The sequence below is a fragment of the Bombina bombina genome, chromosome 4 (genome assembly GCF_027579735.1).
Source record: "Bombina bombina isolate aBomBom1 chromosome 4, aBomBom1.pri, whole genome shotgun sequence".
NCBI lineage: Eukaryota > Metazoa > Chordata > Amphibia > Anura > Bombinatoridae > Bombina > Bombina bombina.
In genome coordinates, this window is record NC_069502.1 from 1177659586 (window position 1) to 1177677631 (window position 18046).

General features: G+C 39.3%; 1 protein-coding gene across 1 annotated transcript in view; it reads right to left on the reverse strand.

Moving 5' to 3' along the window:
• Positions 1–1803: 1803 nt before the first annotated feature.
• Positions 1804–18046, reverse strand: part of PPP1CB (protein phosphatase 1 catalytic subunit beta) — a gene marked incomplete in the record, with an annotated part of 233144 nt that continues 216901 nt past the window's right edge. Inside the window, 2 exon segments of the mRNA XM_053712648.1 lie at positions 1804–3210; positions 10513–10647. Of these exon segments, the coding sequence (XP_053568623.1) occupies positions 3106–3210; positions 10513–10647 (240 nt within the window).

Here is an 18046-nt window from a genome sequence, read left to right on the forward strand (position 1 = left end):
CTTGTTATCTTGCATTTGTTGATTATGCAAATCTACTGTGTTGACTGGTCCTTTAAGCCTTTCGCTGGGGTGTCTTTGCCTCCTCCTGGTGGCCAGGTTCAGTATTTCCCACAAGGAATGAAGCCGTGGACTCTCCTCATAAGGAATTTAATTATAGTAAATTAGAAATTTGCATTCTATATCTGAATCATGAAAGAAAAAAAATTGGGTTTCATATTCCTTTAAGGGATTAATACTCGGGAGTGATTTCAATTATATGTGGGTGTGTGGGGTGTCTCCTCATTGGTATTTGAGGATGCCGTTTTTCTTCTTGTATAATATAGTTTCATATACATTGCATCCCATACCATCTCCTTTCCCAATATGGGATTGGGGAAATTATAGGCAGATACACTAGTGCCAAACACTCAAACATTTATGGGCGTCTAGGCCTGTTTTGATGGCCTGTTACAAGGGTATATAAAATGTTAAGTGTGTTTAAATGTGTATTTTTCATTTTTTTTTTTAAAAATGTACTTATACTTTAAGCCATCTGAAAGTAGTACCTTTCAAAAGTGTGGGTCATGGGGATTATCTACCCCTCATCCCTTAAGATTCCTACAGCAGTCCAGCACATCTGGGTTTCTGGGGAATAGCAAAGACACCACACCTTCTTATAAAGTCAGCAATGGCTTGTATGACACAAATCAAGTCTTCGAGGACCTAACACACCACCACCTGCTGCTCCCAAATCAGGCATGGTGTTTGAATCCTGATCTAGTCACATGTAGCATATGCCACTAAAACAGTAATAACTTTTACTGGAAGCATTTTTGCTAATGATTAAAGTGAGACTGCAACATACAAACTTATTTTAAAAGGACACTAAACACAATTTTTTGCTTTCTTGATTCAGATAGAAAAATGCTTAAAATTGCATGCTCTATTTTACTCCTATTTTTTCTTCGTTCTCTTGCTATCTTTATTTGAAACAGAAGGCATCTAAGCTATGGAACCAGACAATTTTTGGTTAAGAACCCTGGACAAGAGTACTTGTTTATTGGTGGGTGAATTTATCCACCAATCAGCAAGAACAAACCAGGTTGTTCACCAAAAATGGGCCAGCATCTAAACTTACATTCTTGCTTTTCAAATAAAGATACCAAGAGAATACAGACAATTTAATAGGAGTAAATTAGAAAGCTGCTTAAAATTGCTGCTCTATCTGAATCATGAAAGAAAAAATTTGGGTTCAGTGTTCCTTTAACTACATTTCATACAATGTTCAAAACTATTCAAAGCAAAACAGAAAAAAAAAGTCAACAAGCTTTATTTTAAAGTAAACGAAAAGATGGAAAAAAAAAAAAAAGGTTAACACAAACCTATACTATTATTTAACATGCATTATGGGTAATTTAAACCAAGGAAGAATTTCCTCAGTGAATTACATATTGCCACCATACGCAGAAAACGATATGCTTGTATACAAGAGCTGAAAAGCACCTGATTTTAAAAAAGCAAAATGCAGGAAACACTGACATCTTTACAAAAGAGGGTGTGTTTTTTTTTTTTTTTTAAATATACCATGAAGTAATGATTCCTATATTCTGCGGATTTAAAGAACATAACTAAATGTGCTTACAAGAATATAGTAGGCTGTACGGCATTATCCTTGGCTATTTGTATGTTTCACTCCTTCACTGGGAAGCTCTTCAGATTTGAGTTTGCATTTTATGGATTTTAAGCAATTAAACATTTTGAGAACCTTTAATGGATAAACAAAATTAAGAAAGCATGTACTGTATATGAATAGTCAACTACTGGTATTTCTAATGACATTTTATTGATTTAATTGTAGGAACACAAAAAAAAAAAAGAAAAAAAAAAGATTAAAACAGTGGATTGCTTGCACACCATACAGCTCCTTCACAAAAGTTCATTATTTCTGCTTACTGCTGCTTCCAAAATACAACGAAGGAGCTGAATAATTTACATTGAAAATGGGGAAAACAGCACATTATATGCAAAATTAGGTTTTCTAAATTAAAGTGGCCCATGAGCAACAAAGAAAAATGCTACAATGTTGCTCCAGCAGAGATTTTAATTTTACATACAAAAAGTGTATTTGTAATCTAAATTAAAGTTTATGAGCAAGATAATTAATTTGAGTGGACATTTAGTCTATACATGCTGTAATATATTTGTTTGTAAAACAAATAACAGGTTAAAACAAACTCCTTTGCATGTGGAGGCAAAGGGGCAATTGTGACAAGACATTTCGAGCATATCATGTAAGCCTTGTTAATGTGCCAATACGCGTTTCACATCAAGGGTAGATAATACATTGGATTTCTACTGGCTGAACAATTCAGAATGCAAGCTAAAGACAAGTGTGGCACATATAATCTGTACCAAGAAAGGGAAAAACTCTAATGGTAAAACCATATTTTACTTAAAAAAGTATTTTTTAAGCAGAGCAAAGCACGGAAAAAAACAAATCATAAAGCCAGTTGGGGGGGGGAGTGAAGAGTCAAATACCACAGAGCACACATGGTCAATGATTTATGCAGATTGGAATTTACAACTAACACAAAAATAAGTGGGGAAAAAAGAAAGAAAAACAAAGAAACACAAATAAAAGCAGTGATGAAGAGACCATGGTAATGTTTAACTGCTCCACAAACTTCTCTGGCACTGGATGGTGTTATCAAAATCAATGCTGCAGTGTAAGTATTACGGATATTACGGTCAATTGCAGGACACTGCAGTCCAGAACAGCAGTGAAAAGGTTAACATGAAAGAATGCTGTAACAAACTTAACTTTGCTTCTTTAATTTCAAACTTCTTGCAGGTCCCTTCGTGAACAGAAAATAGTCTGATTCTGTTTTGTAGCTTTGGACTATTAACATGTCCAAAATTATTTTGACATTTGAGTGAAGCAAATTTAAACATTTAACTTGAAGGTTTTTTTATATATTTTTTTATATAATTTTACCAGTCTCGTGAAGGTAAATGCATGTGACATTTTAAAAGGGAATCAAAATGGTTGAGTGATTTTACAGTGCACACATTGTGGAGTTTGTCTTGATGGGAATCAGATGGTGCTTCAATACAGGGATGCGCTCTTCACCTCTTCTTTGGGGGGTTGGCTGTCCTAGGTGGTGTCACTGGGCGGCCAGAATTCAATCCCCCATACTGGTACTTTGCTTTCTTTTCTGAAGGTTTCAATATCTTAAGAAAACAAACATTACAAATTGAATATCGTTTGATTAAAAAGATTTTTAGATCTCTCGCTCTACACACACATTCCTCTGTTGTGGTCATAATTTTAGGTTCAATAATGTTCACTGAATGCTGAATAAATTACATCAAGTATATCACTTAATCAGGAGTGAAGCGTTTCTCCTTCTAGAAACTAGATTAGTTTCCAATGTACAAGCCCCTTTTTTTTTAGTCCAACTGAACACAAGCAGTTCTAAAAATAAAATGCGCTACATAAATGCCTGTCACAGTGTTAATGCTTTAAAGAATTAATGTGTTCCAAATGACTTGTTAAACTGATAGATTATTAAATGCATGGGAAATTGTTACTTTGCGTTTATTTTGTATTTTAAATATTCTCTTTTGATCATCGAAACCAATCTATTGTTATCAAGAATATGCTGACCATGTAAAACGAGCACACATGTTATCTTTTTGTATACAGGGTCTAATAGGTATTAAAAGACAAGTTAAAGGGCCATTATGCACTCAAACAAATATGGGCTAATTAAATAAAGCATTAAAAAGAAAAAACAGAATTTATGTTTACCTGATAAATTACTTTCTCCAACGGTGTGTCCGGTCCACGGCGTCATCCTTACTTGTGGGATATTCTCTTCCCCAACAGGAAATGGCAAAGAGCCCAGCAAAGCTGGTCACATGATCCCTCCTAGGCTCCGCCTTCCCCAGTCATTCGACCGACGTAAAGGAGGAATATTTGCATAGGAGAAATCATATGATACCGTGGTGACTGTAGTTAAAGAAAATAAATTATCAGACCTGATTAAAAAAACCAGGGTGGGCCGTGGACCGGACACACCGTTGGAGAAAGTAATTTATCAGGTAAACATAAATTCTGTTTTCTCCAACATAGGTGTGTCCGGTCCACGGCGTCATCCTTACTTGTGGGAACCAATACCAAAGCTTTAGGACACGGATGAAGGGAGGGAGCAAATCAGGTCACCTAGATGGAAGGCACCACGGCTTGCAAAACCTTTCTCCCAAAAATAGCCTCAGAAGAAGCAAAAGTATCAAATTTGTAAAATTTAGTAAAAGTGTGCAGTGAAGACCAAGTCGCTGCCTTACATATCTGATCAACAGAAGCCTCGTTCTTGAAGGCCCATGTGGAAGCCACGGCCCTAGTGGAATGAGCTGTGATTCTTTCAGGAGGCTGCCGTCCGGCAGTCTCGTAAGCCAATCTGATGATGCTTTTAAGCCAAAAAGAGAGAGAGGTAGAAGTTGCTTTTTGACCTCTCCTTTTACCAGAACAAACAACAAACAAGGAAGATGTTTGTCTAAAATCCTTTGTAGCATCTAAATAGAATTTTAGAGCACGAACTACATCCAAATTGTGCAACAAACGTTCCTTCTTTGAAACTGGATTCGGACACAAAGAAGGCACGACTATCTCCTGGTTAATGTTTTTGTTAGAAACAACTTTCGGAAGAAAACCAGGTTTAGTACGCAAAACCACCTTATCTGCATGGAACACCAGATAAGGAGGAGAACACTGCAGAGCAGATAACTCTGAAACTCTTCTAGCAGAAGAAATTGCAACCAAAAACAAAACTTTCCAAGATAATAACTTAATATCAACGGAATGTAAGGGTTCAAACGGAACCCCCTGAAGAACTGAAAGAACTAAATTGAGACTCCAAGGAGGAGTCAAAGGTTTGTAAACAGGCTTGATTCTAACCAGAGCCTGAACAAAAGCTTGAACATCTGGCACAGCCGCCAGCTTTTTGTGAAGTAAAACAGATAAAGCAGAAATCTGTCCCTTCAAAAGAACTTGCAGATAATCCTTTCTCCAAACCCTCTTGTAGAAAGGATAGAATCTTAGGAATTTTAATCTTGTTCCATGGGAATCCTTTAGATTCACACCAACAGATATATTTTTTCCATATTTTATGGTAAATTTTTCTAGTTACAGGCTTTCTGGCCTGAACAAGAGTATCAATGACAGAATCTGAGAACCCTCGCTTTGATAAAATCAAGCGTTCAATCTCCAAGCAGTCAGTTGGAGTGAGACCAGATTCGGATGTTCGAACGGACCTTGAACAAGAAGGTCCCGTCTCAAAGGTAGCTTCCATGGTGGAGCCGATGACATATTCACCAGGTCTGCATACCAAGTCCTGCGTGGCCACGCAGGAGCTATCAAGATCACCGATGCCCTCTCCTGATAGATCCTGGCTACCAGCCTGGGGATGAGAGGAAACGGTGGGAATACATACGCTAGTTTGAAGGTCCAAGGTGCTACTAGTGCATCTACTAGAGTCGCCTTGGGATCCCTGGATCTGGACCCGTAGCAAGGAACCTTGAAGTTCTGACGAGAGGCCATCAGATCCATGTCTGGACTGCCCCACAACTGAGTAATTTGGGCAAAGATTTCCGGATGGAGTTCCCACTCCCCCGGATGAAATGACTGACGACTCAGAAAATCCGCTTCCCAATTTTCCACTCCTGGAATGTGGATTGCAGACAAGTGGCAGGAGTAAGACTCCGCCCAATGAATGATTTTGGTCACTTCTTCCATCGCCAGGGAACTCCTTGTTCCCCCCTGATGGTTGATGTACGCAACAGTCGTCATGTTGTCCGATTGAAAACGTATGAATTTGGCCTTTGCTAGCTGAGGCCAAGCCTTGAGAGCATTGAATATCGCTCTTAGTTCCAGAATATTTATCGGGAGAAGAGATTCTTCCCGAGACCAAAGACCCTGAGCTTTCAGGAGTCCCCAGACCGCGCCCCAGCCCACCAGACTGGCGTCGGTCGTGACAATGACCCACTCTGGTCTGCGGAAGCTCATCCCCTGTGACAGGTTGTCCAGGGACAGCCACCAACAGAGTGAATCTCTGGTCCTCTGATCTACTTGTATCGTCGGAGACAAGTCTGTATAATCCCCATTCCACTGACTGAGCATGCACAGTTGTAATGGTCTCAGATGAATTCGCGCAAAAGGAACTATGTCCATTGCCGCGACCATCAAACCTATTACTTCCATGCACTGCGCTATGGAAGGAAGAGGAACAGAATGAAGTACTTGACAAGAGTTTAGAAGTTTTGATTTTCTGGCCTCTGTCAGAAAAATCCTCATTTCTAAGGAGTCTATTATTGTTCCCAAGAAGGGAACTCTTGTTGACGGAGATAGAGAACTTTTTTCTACGTTCACTTTCCACCCGTGAGATCTGAGAAAGGCCAGGACGATGTCCGTGTGAGCCTTTGCTTGAGGAAGGGACGACTCTTGAATCAGAATGTCGTCCAAGTAAGGTACTACTGCAATGCCCCTTGGTCTTAGCACCGCTAGAAGGGACCCCAGTATCTTTGTGAAAATTCTTGGAGCAGTGGCTAATCCGAACGGAAGTGCCACAAACTGGTAATGCTTGTCCAGGAAGGCGAACCTTAGGAACCGATGATGTTCCTTGTGGATAGGAATATGTAGATACGCATCCTTTAAATCCACCGTGGTCATGAATTGACCTTCCTGGATGGAAGGAAGAATTGTTCGAATGGTTTCCATTTTGAACGATGGAACCTTGAGAAACTTGTTTAGGATCTTGAGATCTAAGATTGGTCTGAATGTTCCCTCTTTTTTGGGAACTACGAACAGATTGGAGTAGAACCCCATCCCTTGTTCTCCTAATGGAACAGGATGAATCACTCCCATTTTTAACAGGTCTTCTACACAATGTAAGAATGCCTGTTTTTTTGTGTGGTCTGAAGACAATTGAGACCTGTGGAACCTCCCCCTTGGGGGAAGCCCCTTGAATTCCAGAAGATAACCTTGGGAGACTATTTCCAGCGCCCAAGGATCCAGAACATCTCTTGCCCAAGCCTGAGCGAAGAGAGAGAGTCTGCCCCCCACCAGATCCGGTCCCGGATCGGGGGCCAACATCTCATGCTGTCTTGGTAGCAGTGGCAGGTTTCTTGGCCTGCTTACCTTTGTTCCAGCCTTGCATTGGCCTCCAGGCTGGCTTGGCTTGAGAAGTATTACCCTCTTGCTTAGAGGATGTAGCACTTGGGGCTGGTCCGTTTCTGCGAAATGGACGAAAATTTGGTTTATTTTTAGCCTTGAAAGACCTATCCTGAGGAAGGGCGTGGCCCTTACCCCCAGTGATATCAGAAATAATCTTTCAAGTCAGGGCCAAACAGCGTTTTCCCCTTGAAAGGAATGTTAAGCAATTTATTCTTGGAAGACGCATCCGCTGACCAAGATTTTAGCCAAAGCGCTCTGCGCGCCACAATAGCAAACCCAGAATTTTTCGCCGCTAATCTAGCCAATTGCAAAGTGGCGTCTAAGGTGAAAGAGTTAGCCAATTTGAGAGCATGGATTCTGTCCAAAATCTCCTCATAAGAAGAATCTTTATTGAGCGCCTTTTCTAGTTCATCGAACCAGAAACACGCTGCTGTAGTGACAGGAACAATGCATGAAATTGGTTGTAGAAGGTAACCTTGCTGAACAAACATCTTTTTAAGCAAACCCTCTAATTTTTTATCCATAGGATCTTTGAAAGCACAACTATCTTCTATGGGTATAGTGGTGCGTTTGTTTAGAGTAGAAACCGCCCCCTCGACCTTGGGGACTGTCTGCCATAAGTCTTTTCTGGGGTCGACCATAGGAAACAATTTCTTGAATATAGGGGGAGGGACGAAAGGTATGCCGGGCCTTTCCCATTCTTTGTTTACAATATCCGCCACCCTCTTGGGTATAGGAAAAGCTTCGGGGGGCCCCGGGACCTCTAGGAACTTGTCCATCTTACATAATTTCTCTGGAATGACCAAATTCTCACAATCATCCAGAGTAGATAACACCTCCTTAAGCAGAGCGCGGAGATGTTCCAATTTAAATTTGAATGTAATCACATCAGGTTCAGCTTGTTGAGAAATTTTCCCTGAATCTGAAATTTCTCCCTCAGACAAAACCTCCCTGGCCCCCTCAGACTGGTGTAGGGGCACTTCAGAACCAATATCATCAGCGTCCTCATGCTCTTCCGTATTTTCTAAAACAGAGCAGTCGCGCTTTCGCTGATAAGTGGGCATTTTGGCTAAAATGTTTTTGATAGAATTATCCATTACAGCCGTTAATTGTTGCATAGTAAGGAGTATTGGCGCACTAGATGTACTAGGGGCCTCCTGTGTGGGCAAGACTGGCGTAGACGAAGGAGGGGATGATGCAGTACCATGCTTACTCCCCTCACTTGAGGAATCATCTTGGGCATCATTTTCTCTAAATTTTGTGTCACATAAATCACATCTATTTAAATGAGAAGGAACCTTGGCTTCCCTACATACAGAACACAGTCTATCTGGTAGTTCAGACATGTTAAACAGGCATAAACTTGATAACAAAGTACAAAAAACGTTTTAAAATAAAACCGTTACTGTCACTTTAAATTTTAAACTGAACACACTTTATTACTGCAAATGTGAAAAAGTATGAAGGAATTGTTCAAAATTCACCAAAATTTCACCACAGTGTCTTAAAGCCTTAAAAGTATTGCACACCAAATTTGAAAGCTTTAACTCTTAAAATAACGGAACCGGAGCCGTTTTTATATTTAACCCCTATACAGTCCCTGGTATCTGCTTTGCTGAGACCCAACCAAGCCCAAAGGGGAATACGATACCAAATGACGCCTTCAGAAAGCCTTTTCTATGTATCAGAGCTCCTCACACATGCATCTGCATGTCATGCTTCCCAAAAACAAGTGCGCAATAGAGGCGCGAAAATGAGGCTCTGCCTATGATTAGGGAAAGCCCCTAGAAAATAAGGTGTCCAATACAGTGCCTGCCGGTTATTTTACATAATTCCCAAGAATAAAATAATTCCTCAAAGCTATGAAGTATTAAAAATGCTTATATATCAATCGTTTTAGCCCAGAAAATGTCTACCAGTCTTAAAAGCCCTTGTGAAGCCCTTTATTCTTATGTAATAAAAATGGCTTACCGGATCCCATAGGGAAAATGACAGCTTCCAGCATTACATCGTCTTGTTAGAAATGTGTCATACCTCAAGCAGCAAAAGTCTGCTCACTGTTTCCCCCAACTGAAGTTAATTCCTCTCAACAGTCCTGTGTGGAAACAGCCATCGATTTTAGTAACGGTTGCTAAAATCATTTTCCTCTTACAAACAGAAATCTTCATCACTTTTCTGTTTCAGAGTAAATAGTACATACCAGCACTATTTTAAAATAAACTCTTGATTGAAGAATAAAAACTACAGTTAAACACCAAAAAACTCTAAGCCATCTCCGTGGAGATGTTGCCTGTACAACGGCAAAGAGAATGACTGGGGAAGGCGGAGCCTAGGAGGGATCATGTGACCAGCTTTGCTGGGCTCTTTGCCATTTCCTGTTGGGGAAGAGAATATCCCACAAGTAAGGATGACGCCGTGGACCGGACACACCTATGTTGGAGAAAGTTCAATAAACATGTATTATCAATTTTGCTGCTTAAGGTCCTAATTTTTTTTTTTTACCATGCCCAAATGGGAGGTTAATTTACACTGTTTACATAGCTTTTCTACAGAGCATACAAACATTCATAGTTTGAATATAGATAACGGCTTCAACAGGCAAAAACGGCTAATTCAAATAACAGACTAAAAAGGGAAATAAGCCATTTATAAGCAATTTAAAGGGACAGTCAAGTCAAAATGAAACAGGATTCAGAAAGGGCATGTAATTTTAAACAACTTTCCAATTTACTTTTATCAAATTTGCTTTTTTTCTATTGGTATTCTTTGTTGAAAGCTAAACCTAGGTAGGCTCATTTGCCAATTTCTAAACCCTTGAAGGTCACCTCTCAGTTACAGTGCTAGTTCATGTGTCATAGATAACATTGTACTCAGTACTGATTGGCTAAAATGCAAGTCTGTCAAAAAAACTGAAATAAGGGGGCATAGCAGTGTTGGTTATGTAAAACTGGGGAATAAAAAGGTATTTATCTTTTTCAACAAACATTTCAAGTAGACTGTCCCTTTAATAAACACAAGCAGATAAAATTAATCACTGGGAATATATTAATTGGGAGAAAATTGTACAGTACAACGTGCATTTAACCACAACATACTAAAAGCTAAAGTGATGGACACCTGAAATGAAACTGCTAAACTATAGATCACATTCATAGCCTTAAAGAGCTGTAGCTTTTACTTAGATACAAAACTCCTCTACTTTATTCTTAACAATTTACTGCTAAAAAAAACCTGTGCATATTGAGCCAGGTATTTTCGGTCATCAGGGCTTATAAAGTAGTTTCAGCTGTGGCAGCAAATACCTGAAAAGAGCACATCAATGTTTCATCCACACTCATCATGCCACCAGCATTATCAAATTCTCCACAGTAGTTGGGAGCAGAAAACAGGGTGACCAGTTGTCTCTTGGCAAAAAACTCATATCCATCTTCTACCACCTGTAAAAATAGACAGATTACATAAACTCACCTGATAATGCAGTGCTCAAAACATTCTACCCATAAACAGTAAATATAAAACTAAAGCAAGAGTACAAGGGTTTATTATGTATTCCAGCCTTACACTTTCTATTGCCATACTAGATACTACAAAGTGAAGACGTGACCTCTCCCACCAACACCAATGAGCTTATACATTTACCTTACAGCCTATGGCTAATCATTTTTAGTGTTTAACCCCTTAAGGACAAGGCCATTTTTAAATTTCTTACCCTTGAGGACCAGGGCTAATTTTTACATTTCTGTGGTTTGTGTTTAGCTGTAATTTTCCTTATTTACTGTACTCGCACATATACCATTTTTCTCGCCATTAAATAGACTTTCTAAAGATACCCTTATTTTCATCATATCTTATAATTTACTACATAAAAAAATTATAAAATGATGAAATGATAAAAAAAATGGAAAAACACTTTTTCTAACTTTGACCCCCAAAATCTGTTACACATCTACAACCATCAAAAAACACCCATGCTAAATAGTTTCTAAATTTTGTCCTGAGTTTAGAAATACCCAATGTTTACATGTGCTTTGCTTTTTTTTATGTTATGGGGCAATAAGTACAAGTAGCGCTTTGCTATTTCCAAACCATTTATTTTTTTCAAAATTAGAGATAGTTACATTGGAACACTGATATCTGTCAGGAATCCCTGAATATCCCTTGACATGTACATATTTTTTTAGTGGACAACCCAAAGTATTGATCTAGGCCCATTTTGGTATATTTCATGCCACAATTTCACAGCTAAATACGATCAAATAAAAACGAATTGTGCACTTTTACAAACTTTAGGTTTCTCACTGAAATTATTTACAAACAACTTGTGCAATTATGGCACAAATGGTTGTAAATGCTTCTCTGGGATCCTCTTTGTTTAGAAATAGACATTTATGGCTGTGGCATTACTTTTTGGTAATTAGAAGGCCGCTAAGCAACACACTTGTATTAGGCACAGCAGTGAAGGGTTTAATTATGTAGCTTGTAGGGTTAATTTTAGCTTTAGTGTAGTGGACAACCCAAAGTATTGATCTAGGCCCATTTTGATATATTTCATGCCACCATTTTACCGCCAAATTCGGTCAAATAACAAAAAACAAATTGTGCCCTTTCACAAACTTTAGGTTTCTCACTGAAATTATTTACCAACAACTATATGGCACAAATGGTTGTAAATGCTTCTCTGAGATACCCTTTGTTCAGTAATAGACCTATATGGCTTTGGCATTGCTTTTTGGTAAGTAGGCCGCTAAATTCCGCTATGCACCACACTTGTATTATGCCCAGACGTGACAGGGTTTATTAGGTACCTTGTAAGGAGCTTGAAGGTTTAATTTTAGCTTTAGTGTAGAGATCAGCCTCCCACAAGACACATCCCACCCCCTGATCCCTCCCAAACAGTTCTTCCCTCCCCAACCCCACAATTGTCCCCGCCATCTTAAGTACTGGCAGAAAGTCTGCCAGTATTAAAATAAAAGGCTTTTTTTTAAAATAAAAAATCTGCTGTGTAGGATCCCCCCTTAGCCCCCAACCTCCCTGAATCCCCCCAAAGAGCTCTTACCCTCCTCCCACTATTTGCCACCATTTTGCCCACTTTGCAATCAAATGAGTAGACCGTTATTATCGTTGGTATGGAAGGGTCCCATTGATTGGACCTGTAGCCAATAGATAGTTCAACCCTATCTTAGATTCTAGTTGTACATATAGGGGAGAGTTAACTAATAATCCCACACTTAGGTACTTCTTAAACCCGTTATACATTGGATCAGATATGAAATTTCCAGGTTAGGATAGATAGAGAATATAAAAACGGGATACTTGAGATATCAGCTTTGGTTATCTTGTCTTATATGACACTCAGTCTCTTACAACCAAATAAATCACTCAAAACCCATTATGGGTGGGCTATGTATGGTGAACTATGGTAGTATGTAGTTTATATTCGGGTTGACATTTTTGTCATGTATAAGATACTATTCGGAATGATGTTAATTAGCACACTGTTAATAAGAAAGTTAATCACCCTATTAGAGATAATACATAAGAAAATTTATGCTTACCTGATAAAATTGTTTCTTTTTAGACACTATGAGTCCACAGATTTCATCCTTACTTGTGGGATACAATACCAAAGCTAGAGTACACGGATGAAATAGGGTGGAACAAGACAGGGAACCTAAACAGAAGGCACCACTGCTTGAAGAACCTGTCTCCCAAAAACAGCCTCAGCCGAAGCAAAGGTATCAAATCTGTAAAATTTTGAAAAAGTGTGGAGAACCAAGTTGCAGCCTTGCAACTCTGTTCAACAGAAGCATCATTTTCAAATGCCCATGAGAAAGCAACAGCCCTGGTGGAATAAGCCGTAACCCTTTCAGGAGGCTGCTGTCCAGCAGTCTCATATGCAAAACATGTGATACTCTTCAGCCAAAAAGAAAGAGGTAGCCGTAGCTTTCTGAGACCTAAACCACAGAGAACAGACAGAGTTGAGTGAAATAACTTTTGTGACTAACTATACCAACCAATATAGACAAGTGTGCGACATCGTCAAGAGAAATTTGCCGATTCTGAGGGCTGATGAAGCGCTAAAGACTGATAGACAAAGGTTGCCGATTTGTTTCTAAAAGGAACCTAACGATAGGTAACATTGTCTCACCTAGCGCTCTCAGGAAACCACAGAAAAAAAAGCAGCTGGCTCAGCTGTAAGGGCCATTATAGATGTGGCTCTCATGGCTGTACAGCCTGTGGTTATACTTTAACTGGTAAAGTCTTTCAGTCAAGCTACTTGCAACGTGTTTTTGATTGTAATTTCTGCACGAATTGCCGTTCAGAGCTTGCAATATATTTGATAACCTGTTCCTCTTGCCAGAAACAGTATGTAGAGTGCAGTACGCGAGAAACACGAGAGCGTATACGTGAGCACCTAAATGACATTGAGAGAGGAAGAACAGCAACAGGGGCATCAAAGCATTTCATCCATGAACATGGAGGTAGTGCTAAAACATTCACCTGGATGATCATTGACATAAAGAACAAACCTAGGGGAGGTAGTAAAATCAAGGAACTCTACAAGAAAGAGGCATTTTGGATCTTCAAGCTATACACACGTATGCCAAATGGCATGAATATTGAGACGGATCTGATTAACCATTGGTAATCAATTGCTTGAAAATCCTATGCCAACCAAGTACCAGATAGGATCTATTTATGTCAAAGAATTGCCAGGTCTAAGAAATTTTGTTAAACACATAGATATTAGAAATGAAGCACTAGCGGAGCTTTGGGGCTTGTTCTTTTAAATAAGATACGTTAATAACAAAAATAGTCCATAAATGGCTCGCTTTAGAGTAGAATGTGTTAACATCTAAAAGAGACCTAACACTAATGTGAGAATAAAATTACTCACAATTGATATCCAATTCAGCAGTATTTCAAACTTGAGGTAGAGTGAGTCTAGTAAATATAAAGCAAAAAAACTTATAGCTATGGGGAGTACAAGTTGTAAAACAAATGCATAAAAATAAGATCTAATGTCAATTTAATATATGTAGACACATGTATTTATATTAGTCTAAACAAATAGCTTTGCAGGGATGCAACTAACAATATATTAAAAGGATTTCTAGCTATAATAATAATTATAACAACCCAAAATGAAAAATGAAAACAAATTGAGATAGATATATATATAAATATATATATATATATATATATATATATATATATATATATATATATATATATATATATATATATATATATACACATACATACATACATATATATACATACACATACATATACACACACATATGCATAATCAAGATGGTTTAGCATTAACAATATGTAAACAAAGATAGTATATAATCAAGAGCTACACGGATTCAGTATGAGTATACATAGCTTCCAATAATACCAAGGGTTAACAATAGAATAGAGGCATAGCACAGACAACCAATCAAACAATAGTGAGTGGAATAAAACCACACACCTGAGACTGACAAGGAGAGTCTATGAATAAGGCCAGCTAGGGCCGAAACATGTTAGACGTGTGTCTGTGCCATGTTTTTCTGTATTTTTAAGCTATGATTTTTTTAAATGGAAGAAATAAAGAACTTATAGTTTTTAACCAGTTGCCAATTTTACTTTTTTGGTCTGAGTAGCTTTCAGACCCTCACGTCTTCCAGAAAAAATGATAAATAGAAAAGACGATTGGCGAAAGTCCTTAGTCACTTGCAAGTAAAATTTTAAAGCATGGACTAAGTACAAATTGCACAGAAGACGCTCCTGAGGAGGATTAGTACACAAGGAACGAACAACAAACTTCTGATTAATGTTCTGTAATGTTTGAAAAAACCTCAGGAAGAAAACCAAGTTTAGTACGTAAAACCACCTTATCCGAATGAAAAATAAGGGAAGGTGAATTACATTATAATTCCGAAAGCTCAGACACTCTTCGAGCAGAAGAAATGTCAAGAAAAAAAAAAAACAAAAAAAAAACTTTCCAAGATAACTTAATATCTATGGAATGCATAGGTTCAAATGAAACCCCTTGAAGAACTTTAATAACTAAATCCAAACTCCATGGAGGAGCAATTGGTTTAAACACAGGCCTGATCCTAATCAAAACTTGACAAAAGGATTGAATATCCGGTACATCTGCTAGACGCTTGTGCATCAAATAGATAAGGCATAAATCTGCCCCTTTAGGTAACTCGCTGATAAACCCTTCTCCAATCCTACTTGGAGAAAAGAAAGTCCTGGGAATCCTAACTCTCACACCAATAAAGATAATTGCGGTATTAAGGTATCTATGACCGAATGAGAGAACCCCGCTTGGATAAGATTAAGCGTTCAAACTCCAAGCAGTCAGTTGCAGAGAAACTAGAGTCGGGTGAAGGAAGGGACCCTGAATGAGGACATTCCTCAATAGAAGCTTCCAAGGTGGCAGAGATGACATGTCCACCAGATTGGCATACCAAATCCTGCGAGGCCATTGCAGGTGCGACCAGGATCACCGATGCCTTCTCCTGTTCGATTTGAGCAATAACCCGGGGAAAAAAAGCAAACGGGGGGGGGGGGGGAGAATAGATATGCTAGGCTGAAAGACCAAGGAACTGCCAAGGCATCCATCAGCTCGGCCTGGAGGTCCCTGGACCCGTATCTCAGGAACTTGGCATTCTGACGAGACGCCATGAGATCCAACTCCGGCCGACTCCCTTTGAGAATCAGGTTGGAGAATATTTCCGGAAGGAGTTCCCACTCTCCCGGAAGAAAAGTCTGTCTGCTCAGAAAAACCGTCTCGCAGTTGTCCACATCTGGGATGTGGATCACTGACAGATTGAAAGAATGGGCCTCCACCCACTGGATTATCATGTCTACTTCAATCATCTCTAAGGAACTCCTTGTTCCTCCCTGATGATTGATGTAAGCCACTGTCGTTAAGTTGTCCTACTGGAATCTGATGAATTGGGCCGAAGCCAACTGAGGCCAGGCCTGAAGGGCATTGAAGATCACCCTCAGCTCTAGGATGTTGATGGGAATGAGAAAACTCTGCCTAAGTCCATACTCCCTGAGCCTTTAAAAAGCCCCAGACAGCTCCCCATCCCACAAGACTGGCATTTGTTGTCACAATCACCCAGGATGGTCTGTGAAAGCATGTCTCCTCTGATAGATGATCCAGAGACAACCACCATTGAAGAGTCCCTCGTCTCCTATGCTAGGTTATTCAAGGAGACAAATCTGTATAATTTCCATTCCACTGCCTGAGCATGCTTAGTTGCAGAGGCCTGAGGTGAAACCGAGCAAACGGTATGATGTCCATTGCCGCCACCATCAATCCGATTACCTCCATGCACTGAGCCACTAACGGCTGAGGAGTGGACCGAAGGGCTCGACATGTATTCAGAATCTTTGACTGACATCTGTCAGAAAATTCTCATGGATATAGAGTCGATTAGAGTTCCCAAGAAGGTTACCCTTGTCTTCGGAATTAAAGAACTATTTCCAGATTTACCTTCCACTCGTGAGTTCAGGAAGGATAGTACAAAGTCGGTATGAAACCTTGTTTGCTGACAAGATGACGCCTGGATTAGAATATCGTCCAGATAAGGCGCCACCGCAATGCCCCTCGGTCTTACAACAGCCAGCAGAGACCCCAGAACCTTTGTGGAATTCCGGGTGCCGTGGGTCACGAACTGAAAGAGTTTGCCCAGAAAGGCAAAAACTCAGGAACTTGTGATGATCTCTGCGGATAGGAACATAAAGATATGCATCCTATAGATCCACTTTCGTCATAAACTGACCCTCCTAGAGCAATGGAAGGATGGTACGAATAGTTTCCATCCCGAAAGATGGAACTCTGAGTAACTTGTTTAGACTCTAGGTTCCCTCCTTTTTGGGAACTACAAACTGATTTGAATAAAAATCCTGCCCCTGTTCTTATATTGGAACAGGACAAATTAATCCCATGGAAGAGAGGTCTCTTACACAAAGTAAGAATGCCTCTTTTTTTTTTGCAGAGAATCTTGAAAGCAGAAACCTGTCCACTTTGAATCCCTGAAACACTATTTTCCATTGTCCAGGGATTTTGAACCTCTCGAACCCAAGCCTGAATGAAAACTGAAAGTTTGCCCCATACAAAATCTGATCCCGGATCGGGGACATGATCTTCATACTGCCTTTGATTCAACAGCAGGCTAATTGGATCCTTATGCTCTTTTTTTTCTCTTTTTTTTTTTATTTCAAAAGAGATCATCTCCATCAAACCAGGTTCCAACAAAGCCCTTTTGTAATGGATCGTTAAAAAAAACATAATTTATGTAAGAACTTACCTGATAAATTCATTTCTTTCATATTAGCAAGAGTCCATGAGCTAGTGACATATGGGATATACATTACTACCAGGAGGGGCAAAGTTTCCCAAACCTTAAAATGCCTATAAATACACCCCTCACCACACCCACAATTCAGTTTAACGAATAGCCAAGAAGTGGGGTGATAAAAAGGAGCGAAAGCATCAAAATAAGGAATTGGAATAATTGTGCTTTATACAAAAAAATCATAACCACCACAAAAAAGGGTGGGCCTCATGGACTCTTGCCAATATGAAAGAAATGAATTTATCAGGTAAGTTCTTACATAAATTATGTTTTCTTTCATGTAATTAGCAAGAGTCCATGAGCTAGTGACGTATGGGATAATAAATACCCAAGATGTGGAACTTCCACGCAAGAGTCACTAGAGAGGGAGGGATAAAATAAAGACAGCCAATTCCGCTGAAAAATAAAAATCCACAACCCAAATCAAAAGTTTTAATCTCAATAATGAAAAAAACTGAAATTA